General features: G+C 51.3%; 1 protein-coding gene across 2 annotated transcripts in view; it reads left to right on the top strand.

Annotated features, from left to right (window-relative positions):
- ERN1 (endoplasmic reticulum to nucleus signaling 1) overlaps window positions 1-15,126 on the top strand; it is an 82,749-nt gene extending 67,623 nt beyond the window's left edge. The window contains exons 15-22 of one of the 2 annotated variants that reach the window (XM_070390084.1): window positions 202-391; window positions 1,364-1,463; window positions 1,686-1,885; window positions 5,373-5,520; window positions 7,187-7,314; window positions 8,717-8,840; window positions 9,275-9,342; window positions 9,837-15,126. In XM_070390084.1, the coding sequence (XP_070246185.1) occupies window positions 202-391; window positions 1,364-1,463; window positions 1,686-1,885; window positions 5,373-5,520; window positions 7,187-7,314; window positions 8,717-8,840; window positions 9,275-9,342; window positions 9,837-10,046 (1,168 nt within the window). In that variant the 3' untranslated portion in view covers window positions 10,047-15,126. The remainder of the gene's footprint in view (window positions 1-201; window positions 392-1,363; window positions 1,464-1,685; window positions 1,886-5,372; window positions 5,521-7,186; window positions 7,315-8,716; window positions 8,841-9,274; window positions 9,343-9,836) is intronic. The other variant, XM_070390083.1, reaches the window with a different exon arrangement.
- The last annotated feature ends 3,327 nt before the right edge of the window (window positions 15,127-18,453 follow it).

Here is an 18,453-nt window from a genome sequence, read left to right as displayed (position 1 = left end):
GGCACAGGGGGTCATCGCGGTGACCAGACAGAAGAGCTCCCCCTGGGAGGGTAGTGATGGCCACGGGGTCTCTGGATGGTGGGTCGGGACACCGTGGGCCGTGAGGCTGTGGAGGCAGCCGCTGCTTCGGTGGAAGGAGCCCGGTGGGCCCAGTGTTTGCTGGGCATTTCCTCAGCCCGCTTTCCTCTCCTCGTCCGGCAGGGGCATGTTTGACAACCGTGACGTGGCAGTCAAGAGGATCCTGCCCGAGTGTTTCAGTTTCGCGGACCGTGAGGTCCAGCTGCTGAGAGAGTCGGACGAGCACCCAAACGTGATCCGCTACTTCTGCACTGAGAGGGACCGGCAGTTCCAGTATATCGCCATCGAGCTGTGCGCGGCCACGCTGCAGGAGGTGGGTGCCCCGGTCCCTCTCCCCGCAGCTCTGGCGCGGTTTTAGGGACTAACTGCTGTTTTTGTGTTGTTTTTCATTTACTTTTATTAGCTTGATTAAGGTTACATTAACATATGTTAATTTTAAATGTACCGTTTGCCCAATGTCAACAAGGGTATGTACGCATTTAGCCATAAGCAGTGGAATATAGCGTGTTTTCATCTCCCCAGCTTTTTTTGTTTAGTTACTTGGCTGCACCAGTTCCTAGTTGCTGTTCCATGTGTTCCATGTGATCTTTAGTTGTGGCATGTGGGATCTAGTTCCCTGACCAGGGATCCAATCCAGGCCCCCTGCACTGGGAGCTTGGAGTCTTAGCCCCTGGACACCCAGGGAAGTCCCCACCCAAACTTTAATTGTGTGGTCCCCTCGGCTGCCTGGGAAAGTCTTTGGTTGCAGGTGGCATCTGTCTCCCTCTTGGTTTCCAGGAAACATGGTTAGTCCTTCCTCTTGTTGCTGGTCAGGGCTGGTGTGGGCTAGGAGGATGCTAGTTGATGACTGGAGTCATTAAGATCATCCATCGAATCCCTTTTGCTCAGTTTCAAGGCTGTAAAACTGTTTGAGTATCATTTGGCCTCATCGTAGAGTTTACTGTAGGAGGCAATGAACTTGGGTTTTTTACCCTCTCATCATCTCATAAACTAGTAAACTGGAGCCTTGTTTGCTTGTTTAAGTTAGCCTATAACTTCAGGAGAAAGTCTGCTGGAAAAGATGGAAGTAGAAAACATTGTCAGTAAAAATTCTCATTTCGTTCTTAAAATATGATAAAAGAAAACAAACTGACCCAATACCAGATGTTACTTAAAGCAAAAGCCTTCAGGCAGAGTGTTTCTAAATAAAATTGAATCACTTTTAAAAAGAGAGAGTGAGAGAAGTGTGCTGAGGAGCTGACCCCCAGGGCCCCGTGCGGTGACCCCGCCTTTGTCTCTCTTGCAGTACGTGGAGCAGAAGGATTTCGCCCACCTCGGCCTGGAGCCCATCACCCTGCTGCAACAGACCACCTCGGGCCTGGCCCACCTGCACTCCCTCAACATCGGTGAGAAGCCCCCCCTTGCCGGGCAGGGAGATGACTTGCCCAGGTGGCCTCGCCTCTGTTGAAGCTCTTTGCCGCATGGCTGGGGTCCCAGTGGTCTACAAACCCAAGGACTTTCACATTTGAAGACTAGAAGCTTTAGGGGCAGCAGCGGGTCTCTCGGGAATCTGAGGAGGGCGCATCCCCATGGTGGAAGAAGTGGACTGACCTGGGCTGTTCTGTTAGTTCACAGAGACCTGAAGCCCCACAACATCCTCCTCTCCATGCCCAACGCACATGGCAGGATCAAGGCCATGATCTCCGACTTCGGCCTCTGCAAGAAGCTGGCCGTGGGCAGGCACAGCTTCAGCCGCCGCTCGGGGGTGCCGGGCACCGAAGGTTGGATCGCCCCGGAGATGCTGAGCGAAGACTGCAAGGAGAACCCCGTGAGTAAAGGGCACGACTCTGTGAAAACCGCGGAGCCAGCCTCTCATACCTTCGGGAGTCAGAAGCTCCAGTTGCCGACGGGCTGCCGCGCTCACTGCTGGAGAGGGAGGTTTCTTTAGCAAAGAGCTACTCTCCCAGCAGCATGTGCTGCCACCTTAACATTGTCTGCTGGGCCGTGGTCTGTCTTTCTTCCCTTCTACTCCTCCAATCACTTTCCCCCTATTTTGGGAAACTGGGAAATCAGGGCTAGCATAAGGTGAGCAGACTTCCAGTTTTCATTCTTTTTAAAATTTTTGGTTTTCCAGCTTTCTGTTTTGAGAATACAGAGAACTGAGAGCAGTGAGTGTCCCTGTACCTCTACCTCAGTTCAGCATCTGTCAATATTTTTCACTTTCTCTCTGTCCCTGAAACTACTTGCATGTGAGTGGCAGGCCTCCCAGCCCTTTACCCTTTAATGCTTTGGCACTTGTCTCCCAAAGACAAGTACGTTCTACCTCCTAACCACCTCACCATGATTACACCTCAGCCGCTAATACTGTTTCCACGATGCCTAGTATTCAATCCATATTCCAGTCTCCCTAGTTGTTCCCCAGAGGTCTGTTACAGAGCTGCGTTTTGTCAACCAGGACCCGACCAAGTGTGTTTGTTGCATGGCATTTGAACAGTTCCTCAACCAGGGGTCAGACCCCGGCCGCCTACATTGGGAGTGTGGGGTCTTAACCACTGGACCACCAGGGAAGTCCCTGATTTTCTCTCCTTTAATTGACACGGTTCTCCCACCTTTTCTGCCCCATGACAGTGGCTCTCTGAGGAGTCCAGATGCTTCTCTGTAGAACGCCCCACTCAGGATTCACTCACCCATTTCCTCTTGGTGATGTTGAATTTGCCCATCTATTCCTTATATTTCTTGTGAACTAGAAGTAGGTCTAAAGGTTCAGTTGGATTCAAATTAAGTGTTTTGGACAAGAACAGCCACACTCAGGTTGTACCATTACTATTACTGTACCCCTGCTGGTGATGCCGAGTTGGCCCACCTGGCACAGGTATTTAACAGCGGCATATCCCCTTTGCCAGGACCGTGTGGGGCAACACCCTGGCAGAATGTCAGTATCCTGATACCAACAGTCACTCAGGTAATGATTCAGCATGCGATGGCATCCCTTGCCTGAATCACTCCATTCAGTTGAAATTCTACATTTATTAGCTGACATTTTTCTATGCCCTTTCTATTTTAAGTCACTATGGACTCATGGATTAAAAAAAAAAAATAGTAATATAACCCGGTGTAGTCTTATTTGTTTTTGTTCCTATTCCCTTTTTTTTTACAACCTTATAATTTCTGCTTTAATAGCAATCAAGTTTAAAAAAAATGTGCAGTTCAATTTATCCATACCATTCCTTTGTACAAGGCAGATTTCAGGTAAGCATCTAAATGCTTAATGTAGAGGCTAATATTTTCTGGCAGTCCTTGGTTCCTGAAAGTTGAGCTTCATCAGATGTTTCTTAAACGTCTGTGAAAATAGCTCCCATTCCTTTTGATACTCAAATTGTTCCAGATTTGCCCAACCGGAGCCTCTTTGAGCTGGGTTCTTCGTTCTTTTGCTAAGAGCCCAGGTGTGTCTGAGCACCTTGCTTTCTAGCTCACCAAGACCCTGAAGGATTATCCGACACTTCCCTGAGCAGACTTGGATGGGATCAGCCATCCTAAAATAGATAAGATGCAGCAGAGCCATCTTATTTCACTGGGGACCAGCAGTTGGTCTGTTAATAAAAAAAAGTCAGTTACGATAGAGAATCATAAGAAAATACATATACACTGTAAACATTTAATTTTAAATTTAAGTAACATGGCTCTCTAAGTAAGAGAAATCTTTGCTGTAAAACAAGGTCTTTTTTTGTTGTTTTATTGATTGTTTTGTAAAATTGGGAATGCCTTTTTTTTTTTTAATCTATTTTTTTTTTATTTTATTTTTAACTTTACAATATTGTATTAGTTTTGCCATATATCTTTTTTTGACTTTGGGTCCAACTGAATGGAGTTGCTGATTTCCTCTCTTGCATAAAGCATGCTCACAATGCCTTCTGTGACTTCTGCACTGAGACTCAGTTTTAAACCCCCTGAGTGATTTGAGAGCGGAATCCTAGCCTCGAGCTATTTATGTCCCATCTAGCTTACAGTTGAGTCTCCCACATCTAATCCCACAGCAATTTTTGTAGTAACTTTCTCATATCAAGTCTTACCAAAGACTCAACTTACCTCAGACTTGGCAGCATGTGTATTTTATCAGCTTACAGAGGACTTAAACTACAAGGACCAGAGGCAGAAATGAGATTGGGAAAGAGCATAACTGAGCCTAGAGGTGAGCTCTGGAGTTCGGAGGCAGAGGGGCCAGCATGCAGGACAGGAGCCCCCGGGGCAGCATCGGGGTGGGATGCTGGGGACACCGGCAGCGCAGGCTGCGGAAAACGGAGTGTCGGCCGTTCCCCGAGGAGGCTGGAAGTGGCTGGTGGACTTGTTCCTCCGGTACTGAATCTGTCACCAGGAACGCTCTAACAACAGAGTAATTTATTGGACTTGGCAATAAGACCTGCGTCTTGCCCTGGTTGGTCACTCCCCAGCAGTGACCCTGGGCTTGTCATCAAACCGCTCTGCCTGTGTCTTCGTCTGGGGATGGTGACGTTTGCTCCGCTCACCTTGTGAGGCTCTTGTGAAGGGTGTGTTTTCTCCGGTGAGGAAGGTGACCAGCTCCTGACTCTCTCACTAGAGCCCCATGTCATCTGGTGGAAAATCCAAGTGGTGGGGCCTGGCATGAGGGACCCACACTGTGCTTGGGTTACACCCCAGCGTTATACCCCACGTAGACCAAGCTAGAAGTCACACACACACCAGTTTCATCTGTAGACACGGAATGGTTTCATGGGATAAGTAAGACATGTTAATAGATAACATTAAAGTGAATGCACTGGAAACTTGTCAAATAATCACTTTCTGGAGCTGTTTTTGAATGAAACACTCTTTTTTTTTTTTTTTTTTTGGCCTAACCACATAGCACACAGGATCTTAATTCCCTGACCAGGAATCGAACTCATGCTTTTAGCAGTGAGACGCAGAGTCCTAACCTGGACTGCCAGGGAATTCCCACCGAAAGCTGTATTTCATTTATTAACAAAGGTTAAGACCTGTTGTATGCACTTACCTGGGGTACCACAGGGATGCAAAGGCAGCCCGGCCCTCAAGGAGTGACGAGCTGGTTGGGTAAAGAATGACTAGCAGCAAGGACGCAGCTAATCTTCACAGCAGCCCCGTGGGCTCATCCTCACTTCATGGTCGTGAATGCTGAGGTGCAGAGTGGCCCGGGGCCTCTTGGCTCCAGAGCCCAGTTCTCCACGCCCAGCACTGCTCCGAGCAGCTGCACCTCTGCTCCTAGGTGAGAATGAGAACTCCCTCACCCTCCAGAGCATCTGATGCCCCTCGTTTCTTTTCAGACCTACACGGTGGACATCTTCTCCGCGGGCTGCGTCTTCTACTACGTGATATCTGAGGGCAGCCACCCCTTTGGCAAGTCCCTGCAACGCCAGGCCAACATCCTCCTGGGTGCCTACAGCCTTGACTGCCTGCACCCAGAGAAGCATGGTGAGTTGGAGCTCGGGGCGGGGGGGTGGGCAGGGCTTGACTGCCTGTACCCCAAGAAGTACAGTGAGCAGGTGGCAGAGTCGGGGGCTCGGGAGCAGCCCCTGCGGGCAGGGGTGGTGCTGGCTCTGAGCCCCCAGGGGGCCTTCTTTCCAGCTGCTCGCCCAGTGGGCCTCAGTGAACCAAGGACTCAGTCCAGAGCTGGTGGAGGGCTGGGGGGGGCGTCCTGAAGCCAAGTAACTCCCAGGTTCCTGAGGTCATATGACAGCCTTTGTGACCTGGGCAAGGGCCCTTTGGGGACCTCTGTTTTCCAGGTTGTGACTCCTGAGGGTTAACCAATTTGAGGTACCTTCCTGTCCTGATGTTCGGGGAGATAGAAGGGCCATGCTCCATAAACTGGGCTCTCGTGTGTGGGCTGGCAGTCGGGGTCACCCTGGTCTAGAAACAGATGATCTGGGTACTCACTCTCCAGGCATGAGGACAAGCCTTTCTGCCTGACCGAAGGGCTTCCCACATTGTAATTGGCCTGTGACACCTACTCCTGCCCTTTAAAAAGATTTAAACTATCTTACAGTCTTGCTCATGGATTGATTTTCCTTATTCCCTGGAGACAAAACAGATTAGCATAAAGGCTCATAGACCCATTACACAGTGATGAATGACTGCTATCAGTACCTTCGTACACATTATTCTGATCATCTCTCTAGACACATATTCATATTTTTATAAAAAATGGAGTTTTAAAATAGTACATAGTATCTTGCAGCATGCTCTTTTCTGATTATTGATTTATTTGTGGCTGCACTGGTGGTCTTTGTTGCACGTGGGCTTTCTCTAGTTGTGGTGTACAGGCTTCTCATTGCAGTGGTTTCTCTTGTCGTGGAGCACAGACTCTAGGGCGCAGTGACGCACAGATTTAGTTGCCTTGTGGCATGTAGAATCTTAGTTCCCAAACCAGGAATCAAACCCACGTCCCCTGCATTGGCAGGCGGATTCTCAACCACTGGACCACCAGGGAAAGCACGCCCGTTTTTAACCTTCATCTTGACTCTCTACCCACGTCCATCCACATTCAGCCAGTGCGTCACCCTGGTGGCCCACAGCCCAGCGTGTGGAGGCAGGACAGGTCACCCAGACTCTGGTAGCAAGTATTTCGGATCACTCCTTTTCATTAACTGCAAATGAGGTCTCTCCTTTTTAGCCGAAGTCTTATGTTACTGGAATGGGTTTCTGTCAGTAGCTATCAGGGCTTCCTTGATAGCTTGGTTGGTAAAGAATCTGCCTGCAATGCAGGAGACCCCGGTTTGATTCCTGGGTTGGGGAGATCTGCTGGAGAAGGGATAGGGTACCCACTCCAGCATCCTTGGGCTTCCCTTGTGGCTCAGCTTGTAAAGAATCTGCCCACAATGCGGGAGACCTGGGTTCTTTCCCTGGGTTGAGAAGATCCCCTGGAGAAGGGAAAGGCTACCCACTCCAGTATTCTAGCCTGGAGAATTCCATGGACTGTATAGTCCATGGGGTTGCAAGGAGTCGGACACGACTGAGCGACTTTCACTTGTCGGCAGAACCTTGAGTTGCAGGGACGCAGACTGTTAAGGTTTGGGTATTTATTTGCTTGCAGCTTGAGGCTGGTCATAACGAGCTGTGTGTCTGTTTTCCTCCTCTGCAGAGGACGTCATTGCCCGGGAATTAATAGAGAAGATGATCGCCATGGACCCCCAGAAGCGCCCGTCAGCGAAGCATGTGCTGAAACACCCTTTCTTCTGGAGCCTGGAAAAGCAGCTCCAGTTCTTCCAGGTGGAGATGTTTGTTTTCTTCATCAAAAATATTCATTTAACCTTGCCTGTTTCTTTCCAGAAACTACAGCAAAGAACAAAGAATGAAACTAAATGACCCATAATCCCACAACCGAAAGAGAACCACAGTTGGCATCTCAACATATTTTCTTCATACAGGCAGACCTAGGAGATACTGCAGGCTCGGCTCCAGACCCTGGTGATAAACTGAATATTGCAGTAAAGCGAGTCACACTTTGGTTTCCCAGTGCACATAAGTGTTTATGTCTACATCACACTGTAGTCTAAGAATGCAGTGACATTATATCTGAGGGCAGACGTCTTCAGGGGACCTCCGGATTAGCCAGGTCACTTGGCTGATGATAAGATGTAGGGCAGGAATAAAGCTCATGCAAAGGGAACTTCACCTCACCCCAGGTTGAGATGTAAGTTCTTAGTATCTCCGGTCGCATGTCTTGTGAACATACAGGCTTCCGTCCGTATCACAAGCTGTGCCAGCTCTGAGGTTCAGCTCCAAGTGCCCCCGTGTACTCAAGCGCACGCTTAGTTGCTTTGGTCGTGTCTGACTCTGCGACCCTATGACCGAAGCCCACCACGCTGCTCTCTCCATGGGATTCTTTAGGCAAGAATGCTCGAGTGGGTTGCCATGCCCCCCTCCAGGGGATCTTCCCGACCCAGGGATCAAACCCCTGTTTGCTGTGTCTCCTGCGTTGCAGTGGATTATTTACCACTGAGCCACCAGGGAAGCCCCCCATGTACCCAAGTTGACCATCAGTTCCCCCCAAGGCTTTCCTTTTGCAACTGCAAGTTAGACAGTCAGCTGGTCTGATTTTATCTTCGTCAAAGATGAAGGCTGTGCTCCCCACAAGGCTGCTCGGTGGACCTGTCTCACTGATGGGGACTCCGAGAGGCCCGTGGTCAGGTGCATCCCCGCAAACACAGAGCAGGATTTGGATCCATAGCTGGGGCCTTTAGACCCGATACTCTTGTCACTGGCTTTTCTCCTCTGAAAGAAGTCTTGGCTTCCTGTTTTTTTCTAATTGTTTGATTGAAGAATGATAAACCTCCCCCCAACAGTCATGGCTTTGTGTGTGTGGGCACACAGAAGTCACAGCGTGTCAATCCAAGTGAACCTTTCTCTTGGTTCATCAGTGAATACAGATTGCACGCGTGGCCCCGTGTGGCACGTAGTATGGTGACAGGCAGGCAAGGTGCTGCACGTCTGTGGACGGCGCGCATCTGTGGTGGAGCCGGGGGGTCTCTCCTCAGCAAGTGGCAGGCGGGGCTGCTCCCGGGGAGCAGGCAGGACCCTCGCTGCCCGGCTCAGGCAGGGGTGGCCGGGCCATCCTCAGCCCTCAGCGCCTCCACACTGACCATCGCCTGGTGCCCTGTCTCCCTCCCAGGACGTGAGTGACCGGATAGAGAAAGAGGCCCTGGACGGCCCAATAGTGAAGCAGCTGGAGCGCGGCGGGCGGGCCGTGGTGAAGATGGACTGGCGGGAGAACATCACCGTCCCCCTGCAGACAGGTGACCATGAGGTGCCCCGGGCACCTGTGGGCAGAGGCGATTTCTCGTGAACACTTCTGAGAAGCAGGCATGGGAGCAACAACTCCAGGCCGCTTGGGGCTCCAATACCACTTCTGGGGCCGAGGCTTCCTGTGGTCTGGATAGCCGGTCACCCCACTGCTCTCGTGCGTGTCCCCCTTTGTCTCTCAGAGTGACAGGTTTGTGACATGTATGGCGCTCTCAGCGGCTGTCTCTGACCACGGGCGTGACTGGGAGGCAGAATTCAGGCTAACGCTGCCGCCCCACACCGGGTTCAGATTGGGAAAATCTGCGATGAGGATGGAGTTAGGTCATGTTTCTATCCTAAGATTGCTTCATCTCCAGGAGCCCCAGAAACTGTTTTCTTTTGGAATCTGGTGGGTTTGTTACATTGCCTCCCTTCTTTTTTTTTCTAGATCTGCGGAAATTCAGGACCTATAAAGGCAGTTCGGTCCGAGATCTCCTCAGAGCCATGAGGAATAAGGTGAGGGCCGAGGGCGCACAGCGGGGCCGGGCAGGGTGCTGCACAGCCCCCTCCTCGTATCCCTTCCCCATGGGTGCTCTGGCCACCCTGGAGTGAGGAACTCACAGAGGCTAGGTGGCCGTGGCTGCACTGGATACATTAGCAGCTGTTCCTTCCCCTGGATGAGCCTTCTCTTCAGGGATGCTGGGGCAGGGAGCTGTGCTCTGGGAAGTGGGCTCAGTCACCACATCCTTCACTGGCTTGCACGGTGCCTTCTCCCTGCCTGGACAGCACTCGATGAAGTCCCTCTATGGGGGCCCTTTCTGCACCTGACTGCCCCTCCCTGCTCTCCCCGCACCAGCCTCAAAGACCTCCCCCGAAGAAGGGGAAGAGACCGGGGAGTGGACGGGTGGTCCCTTTAGCGAGCCTCACAGTCTGTGTTCCTCGAGCGGGTCTGGCCCGGGTCCCACGGGCTTCTCTCCGCCGACCACGTGTCTGTGTCCGCCCGTCTGCAGAAGCACCACTACCGGGAGCTGCCCGAGGAGGTGCAGCAGACGCTGGGCGCCCTCCCTGACGACTTCGTGCGCTACTTCACCTCCCGCTTCCCCCACCTCCTCTCACACACCTACCGTGCCATGGAGCTGTGCCGCCACGAGAGGCCCTTCCAGCCCTACTACCACGAGCCCCCCGAGCCCCAGCCCCCCGTGACTGCAGACGCCCTCTGAGCCGGGCGGCCTCCACGCTGGTGGCCTCGCTGGGACTGAGGGCCTGGTCTCTACGAGCCGCAGCCCGCTGCCTCCTGGCCGAGCAGGGAGACCAGGCCCGGAAGCCAAGTGCCTTGAGCTGCCCACTCCGCAGCCAGCAGGGGAAGATGCCAACTCCGGGCAGAGGGAAAGGTGATTCCCCCCACCCCCCCAACCTGCGGAGGAGCTGGGAAGACACTGGTCATGAAAGTTGGACCACTGGGGGATGTCTGCAAAGGAGGACCGGTCCCAGAGGCAGAGAGGAGTGCCGTCCGTCTTCTCCTGGATATACTCGCTTCAGACTCGCATTTCTTTTAAAACTCCCTGTCTGATGCCAGCCTGTAGGCCTTTAAGGAAGAGAGACGAGGGACCTCTCTGTGTTGCCCGCGTGCTGGGTCCAGGAGCGCCCCTCTCTTGGACCATCTAGGCCGAGCTGCTAGGTGTGGCCTCTGCTAGGAGCAGGGCCCTGGAGGAGAGGGTCCCTGGGAGGGGGAGGGCCTTCAGAGAGTGTCGTCCCTGGGGATCAGAGACTCTGTGCACCCGCAGGCTCCCAGGTCACTGTGACCAGCGTTTCCTCTGGGGCAGCGAGAACCTTGAGCGTAGGGGTGCGGTGAGGGGACAGGCCAGCCCGACACTCTGAAAGGCAAGGTCGTGTCTGCAGGTCTCACAGACACCGAGAGGATGCCGTGGCCCCGAGCATCAGTGGCCTGAATGGTGGCCTTCAGTGGGTCCGTGCCTTGGGCACTCGGGGTTATTTAGGAGCATCTGGAAGCAAGAGGGGATAAGTCCCCTGGCCACGAGGGGTAGAAGCTCAGACCCGGGCAGGGACAGGCCGGAGGGGCCGGAGGGGAGCAGGCCAGATGGGACATTCAGGGCCCACCAGGGGAGTCCTGGCCAGCAGGCAGGCGGTGAGGCCACTCTGTCCCTGGGGCCAGCAGGATGGGCCAGGGGGTTGAGGGCCGAGGCCAGGGTCACCACACACTTTGTGGGCAGGCTTTTATGTTTCTCTTGGCAGATTTTAATAACTTTTTATTTTGATCATACCGTAGAATGCTACATTAGTGTGAGCTAAACTGAACTTGAAGCTTACTCATGAAGAAGCAATGCAAGAAACAGAATAATACACCTTCTATTTTGTAGGGTAGCCCCCGGTTCTCTAATGCTGAAGAGTAACGTCGTGGCAACACTATGCACGTGTATGACACAACCTCAAAATCATGCTCTCTAAATTACGTCAATACCATGGGTTTTTCCCCCCAAAATTGATACAATGTTTAACATTGGTTTTAGTCAAAATTTTCTGTCTTTTCTCTGCCGAAAGCCCTTAGAAGTTTAATGCAGTCAGGATACAGGTGAGGAAGCATTTTCTGAGTACCTTCTCTAGCCAGGTGGAGGGATCACTGCAGTTCGGTCCTGGTGAACTCAAGAGACTCTGCTCAGGAGGAAGAACGTTACTGTCAAGTTTCTCTAACTGACAGAGAGAAATCGCTGTTTCTTCTCCTCGCAAGATGTTTTCCGACAGTGGATTTGAACGAGAGCGTCACCAACACACTCATTCCGCCTTCAGTGAATTTAACTCCCTTCCTTTCTGTCTGCCTAAAGTCATCTTCTCTCTCTGTCTCTCTCTCTTTTAAAATTATCCTACATCTTTAAACCTCATCAGTTACCTCGTTTAGACCTAGGGACCTGGCATCCTCGGTCAGCATCAGGTCTCGTACCATGCTGTCCGTTTTTCAGGAACTCGGAAAACCACCGTCTTTCTCCTCCCAGCTCTGATGCTCCCGGGCCGGCCCCTTCCCCGGCTGTCCTCATACCGCTCTGCAGGTCGCTTTGCCGCCAGGGCAGATGATGAGACAGTTCGAGGTGGAGAAGCAGAAAGTGCCGCGAGTGATTTAAGGGACTGTCAGCTTCCCGCGCTGCTGGGGGCGGGGGTAGGGGGTCAGCTGCCTCGTCTTTGTCTCTGCTGAATGCTCTCTCCGGGGAGTAGCCAGGCCATTCCCAACACCCCAGGGTTTGTGTCATCTCTCTGTTTTGGCCCCTCTTGCCTCCAGGACAGCTTTTTTTTTTTTTTTAACTGCCTTTTCTGCTTGTGGTACTAGTTTTTAACCATCCCACTGTCTCAAACTCGTTTATTCACTGTATTTTATTTGAGCGCTTCTATATGTGCTGGACAGGATATTGGGTGCCAGAGACAGGTGAACAAAACAGGCCAAACCTCAGCTTTCACATGAGCCAGTGGTAGAGAGCGGACAGGCAGTGGTGGGGAAGGGCGTGCGTCTGGGGTTGGCACCCAGCAGATCACCTTCTGTTCATCTTCTCTCCGTCACCTTTGGGAACCCGGGCACCCATCAGTCCTCCCAAGTGGCCTGTAGAGGTCTTGTGTGGGTGCCCATCATGATGACACCTCGGGCACCATCTGGTTTGTCCTGGTCTCTAAAATTCTGGTTTCCTGTTGTTTTGAGCAGGAAGGTGTTCTTTCATGAAAAGAGGGTTCTGCAGTCGGCCACGTCCTGTCACAGCTGAGCTGTTGATCTGATCTTTTGTACAATTCCTGGAAGGCTGAATTTTCACAAGTACACCATCTTTATCTTCTTTTTTTTTAAATTTATTTTTGGCTGTGCTGGGTCTTTGCTGCTGCACACGGGCTTTCTCTACTTGTGGCAAGCAGGGGCTACTCTAGTTGAGGTCACCAGCTTCTCATCGAGGTGGCTTTTCTTCTTGCAGATCACGGGCCGTAGGGCGTACAGGCTTCAGTATGCTTCAGTTAGTTGCCCCGAGGCATATGGAAACTTCCTCAGACCAGGAGTCGAACCCGTGTCCCCTGCATTGGCAGACGGGTTCTTATCCACTGGACTACCAGGGAAGTCCTGTCTCATCTTTAAGACAGAGTTTAGTCACATCTGTTAGGAATCCCAAGGACACCATCGTCTCTTTAAATCTTGTATTGAACCTTGTGTCGAATCTGTCCTTGGCACACTTGCCAGAATCCTCATGCTGCTTCTTGAGTCCTTTTAACTTCAGTTTTTAAAGAGCTCCACCTGTCATGGGCACCAGAGCATCTGCTCACTTGGCAATCACAGGTGTTACATGATGTCACTAAAGCACCTGATGTCTCATGCATGCCACCTGGGCACCAAGTTCCTCTCCCACCTCCCCCTTTCTCAGTGCAGTAGTCCTCGTCGACTCTCCCCAGGGAGACATCATTCCCACCCCTTACACATCTTTCAGTGGGAGATCCACCGGTTAGCAGGCCCAGTTAAGTACTTCTTCCTACCAACTTGAGAAGGAAGTTCCTTATCAGAGCTCACCCTGATCCTTTGAGTGAGGTTTTGTGTGAATGCCATTCATTTATCACCACAGTGAAAGAGAAGATCTGGAGTCTGGTCTGACATCGAAGATGTGAGGGGGGCCTTTGGGTCGTAGAGTTTTCTCCTCTTGGACGCTCTTTTCTCCGAAGTTGAACCACGGCCAGGCTTGGCTTTCCCGGGACTGTTCTCACTGTGTATCTCTGTTCTTCGGATCCTCAGGCTTGAGGTCATCCAGGGAGGTGGGCTGGTTCCGTTTTCACAGGCTTCTGTGGAAGGGCCGGGGGACAGCGCACAGCATACCTGAAAGGAGCCTCTTTCTATTCTCTTGAGTTTTCTCTCCGATCGTTCACCTTCTGAAATCCCTCTTCTTCGTACTTCCCAGTGTTTCTTTTCCTTGGCCACCCTTCACCATCCTGGAGTAGTTTCTTCAGTTGACTGATCCTTTGGGTGAGGTTTTGTGTGAATGCCATTCATTTATCACCGCAGTGAAAAAGATGAACTGGTGGCTGGTCTGACGTCAAAGATGAGGGGGGTCCTTTGGGTTGTAGGGCTTTCTCCTCTTGGACGCGTCTTTCTCCGAAGTTGGCCCGGGGCCAGGCTTGGGTTTCCTGGGGCTGTTCTCATTTGTGCATCGCTGTGCGCACTGAGCTTGCCTGGAAGTAAGTCTCTGGGTGTCCTGTACAGATGAGCCAGAATTCCACCTTCCAGGGTTGGACCATTATCATTCTTTGGGTTTTTTTTAGACCATTATCTTTTAAACCAAAGAGTCTACTCTTTGTATATTTAGTTTTCTCTGTGAATCAGTGATTTCCCACGAGTAACTGGTTCCAATTCTTGTATCAGGACTTAAATCCTCTCTGTATTCATTGGAAAACCGCAAAGACAGCATCCACAGTGAGCCTCCCCACTGGAGCAGCCTTAACCAACACTTCCAGCCAAAGTCCCCACCCCGCTCACCTCACCCCCTGTTCTCAAGTGTCCGGCAGGTACAGTATTCCTTTTCAGTGTCCCGGAAGCTGTGACGGGGGCGTCCCCACTGACCTAGAAAGCATTACCAGTCGATTCTGCCACATTCTCAGATGCTAACTTTACGTAGTGTTCTTTTTGCAACGACCTATTTATTGAACCTATTTATATTTATTTAATTTTTACGCTGAAGTGTGTCCAGTGACAGTTGCACTTGCTTAAAGCACATCAGATTTGCTTTGGATAAACACCCCTGACCATTTTAAAACTGGAAAAGTTATACTGTATCCTTCCATGGGATGGACGCCTTACAGCAGTTTTGTCATTAAAGGGTGAATAATTTGGTCAGGGTGAAAATGTTAATTTTTAAGTGAGTTTTTTGTTTTTTTTTTTTTAAATTCTGTGCCATTGTGTCTTCTCTGTGGATGGTTAATTGTTTCATGGGTATGTGTTAATCGTGTGATACAATCCTCTTTGTGGAACCTAAAAATCCTCTTTTTAGCTTTATATTTTATAAACTGCCAGATTGTACAATTTTTACGTGTATTTTTAAAGGTTGATGATGTGAGGGTAATTATCTAAGTTAAACAGCCTATTTTTGTACCTCCTGTACAGTTTTATAACTCTGCTGATCAATGATGGCACCTTATGCTGAGCCAACCACAAATAAAGGCAGTTTTAGATTTGGAAGTCAGCTCCATTTTCTTCAAGACTTGACCACCACTCTCAGACCAGGGGGTCATGCTGAGCTGTCTTCCTGGGTAGGTGTCTGGCTGGTGAGGGAGCAGTGGGTTCAGTGGGTGGGAAGACTGGCAGGAGGGGTGTGTTTACCTGATGGTGTTCATGGCAGGGTCCCCAGGCTGGAGAGTCCTCCTTAGTTTCTTTATATTTTTTAAAGAATTTTTTTTTAATATGGACCATTTTTAAAGAAAGTCTTGTATTGAATTTGATACAGTATCGCTTCTGTTTTATGTTTTGTTTTTTTTTTTGGCTGCAAGGCATGTGGGAATCCTAGGACCTCCTCGTCCAGGGATTGAATCCACACCCCCTGCATTGGAAAGTCCTAACCACTGGGATTGGTCCTGGGTGTTCTTTGGAAGGAATGATGCTAAAGCTGAAACTCCAGTACTTTGGCCACCTCATGCTAAGAGTTGACTCATTGGAAAAGACTCTGATGCTGGGAGGGATTGGGGGCAGGAGGAGAAGGGGACGACAGAAGATGAGATGGCTGGATGGCATCACCGACTTGAGGGACCTGAGTTTGAGTGAACTCCGGGAGTTGGTGATAGACAGGGAGGCCTGATGTGCTGTGATTCATGGGGTCGCAGAGTCGGACGTGACTGAGCGACTGAACTGAACTGAACCACTGGGCCGCCAGGGAAATCCCCTCCTTAGTTTCTGTGGGCAGAGCTTCCTTGAAACACTGCAGAAAGTTTCCCCGAAAGTACTGGTTCAGGCTGAATTCCAGGAAGGTGGCCAGATTAGGACCCACATGCCTTGTGGTGAGGCAGGGGTTGGGGCAGGTGTTGGTCCAGGAAATCCACAGGGGAGAAACACCAGGGAGGTAACTCAGCCAACACAGCAGTGGGAAAGACACGACCTGCATGTGTCGGAAGCACGTAAGATGTCTGCCCACATGCCAAGGCATGAGCTCAGTGGCCAGCCTGGTTGGACTTTAGGATCCTGCTAACATGCTTTCACCCCTCAGGCCGCATCCCCTCTGGTGACATCCGAGGATGCTCTGCTTTCTCTTGCACCACCAGGAAGGGGTCATTCACTGGAGGACCCCAAGGGCCCGCCAGCCCCTGGACAGCTTAGCAAGGGCTCTGCCTGGAGACTGGCTCCTTCCACTCGGCCAACCAGCACCCCATCCTCCCACTTCCCACCCCTACCCCCACCCAGCAGACACAGGGGTCATCCCTGAGAGCCATGGACGCTCCCTCTCTCTGAAGCACGGATCCTTGGATGCAGCCAAGTCCAAGGGAGCAGGAGGAGCTGCAGGGCAGGAGGAGATGGGGATGACAGGATGAGATGTTTAGATGGCATCACTTGGCACCTGCTTGCTGCCATCTGTCACTTGATGCGGCTCTCAGATTCCCCACGAAGCTATTGAGCTCGGGCTGCGGTCATGTCTGGGACTGGTCCAGGCCAGGGAGGGAGGTGGCTGGTAGCACGCTCACCCGCCTCTGAGAACAGGGAGAGGCCAACTGGTGGTCAGGCCAGGGCCATGGGCTTCTTTTTGCCCCCAAAGTTATTAGATGTATGTGCAGATATACCCAATTGTATTCCATCAGTGAACACACTTGTTTGTACTATCTCTTTGTATTAGGCCCATCTGTCCTGTGTGCTAGACACATGCCTTAGCTTCAGGTTTGGTTCAGTCGCTCAGTCGTGTCCGACTCTGTGACCCCACACACTGCAGCACGCCAGACTTCCCTGCCCATCATCAACTCCCAGAGCTTGCTCAAACTCATGTCCATTGAGTCAGTGATGCCATCCAACCATCTCATCCTCTGTCGTCCCCTTCTCCTCCTGCCCTCAATCTTTCCCAGCATCAGGGTCTTTTCCAATGAGTCAGCCCTTCACATCAGGTGGTCAGAGTATTGGAGTTTCAGCTTCAGCATCAGCCCTTCCAATGAATATGCAGGACTGATTTCCTTTAGAATGGACTGGTTGGATCTCCTTGCAGTCCAAGGGACTCTCAAGAGTCTTCTCCAGTGCCACAGTACAAACACATCAGTTCTTCGGTGCTCAGCTTTCTTTATAGTCCAACTCTCACATCCATACGTGACCACTGGAAAAACCATAGCATTGACTAGACAGACCTTTGTCAGCAAAGTAACGTCTCTGCTTTTTAATATGCTGTCTAGGTTGGTCATAGCTTTTCTTCCAAGGAGTAAGCGTCTTTTAATTTCATGGCTGCAGTCACCATCTGCAGTGATTTTGGAGCCCAAGAAAATAAAGTCTGTCACTGTTCCATAGCTTCAGGAGATGATAACAAAAGAAAATTACAGTTAACCCCACCTGCTTGTCTGTCTCCCGGGGCCAGGCAGGCACTGGACTGGGATATCTGTGCCCTGGTGGCTGGCTGGCCTCAGTTCTCTCCCATGGCAGACCAGTATTTCCTCAAGATTAAGAGCACTTAACAGGACTTGCCTGGTGATCCAGCAAACGAGACTCTACTCTCCCAACACAGGGGGCCCAGGTTTGATCCCTGGTCAGGGAATTAGATCCCACGTGCTGCAACAAAGCCCAAAGATACTGTATGCCACAACTCAGACCAGGTGCAGCCAAATAAATAAATATTAAAAGAAAGAACACTTAACATCCTTTCTTCGGTGAAAAACCAGACCCTTTGCCAAGGCAGAAAATCACATCATGACCCTGTGTCTGGGCCAATGAACTGTGAGCAGACGAACAGGGCTGGCGAGAACATGGGAGCCCCTGGGAGACCGTATGGAAAACGCCAGGGGTTCCTGGGCGCCGTTTCCAGACGCAGGAAGGGCAGGGCCAGCAAGACAGCAGCTGAGTATATAAACTTGGCCTCTGAGCGGGTTGGCAGGTAAGCCCAGTAAGTACCCTTCCCGCCCCCTCTTCCCTGAACCTCCAAATCCACCTTCCCTTCCCCAGCCCGGCTCAGTGACTTGGATGAAGCCGTAGAAATACAGGCTCGTGAGTCTGTCTGCCTCTGCCGTGCTAAGTCACTCCAGTCATGTCCAACTCTTTGCAACCCCAGGGACTGCAGCCCACTGGGCTCCTCTGTCCATGGGATTCTCCAGGCAAGAATACTGGAGTGGGTTGCCAGGCCCTTCTCCAGGGGATCTTCCTGACCCAGGGGTCAAACTCAGGTCTCCCACATTTCAAGAGGATTCTTTACCATCTGAGCCGCCAGGGAAGTGTGTCTGCAGGCATTGCAGAGCTGGAAAGAGTGACCAGTCACCAAGATGATTCATGACCCAATCAAGATTCCAGAAGTTACCAGAAACTGGAATGCTGAGCCCAAACAAAGATGATGGCATTAATGACAGGGCCAGAGGTGGAGGGCAGGGCTGTGAGGGGCTGGAAACTCACTGACATTTGATGACACAGGAGTTTGGCCTGGAGAGACGTGGGAG

Source organism: Bos mutus, chromosome 19, assembly GCF_027580195.1.
Source record: "Bos mutus isolate GX-2022 chromosome 19, NWIPB_WYAK_1.1, whole genome shotgun sequence".
Lineage (NCBI taxonomy): Eukaryota > Metazoa > Chordata > Mammalia > Artiodactyla > Bovidae > Bos > Bos mutus.
The sequence above is the reverse complement of the archived record's forward strand: the minus strand, read 5'-3'. Positions and strand labels throughout refer to the sequence as shown.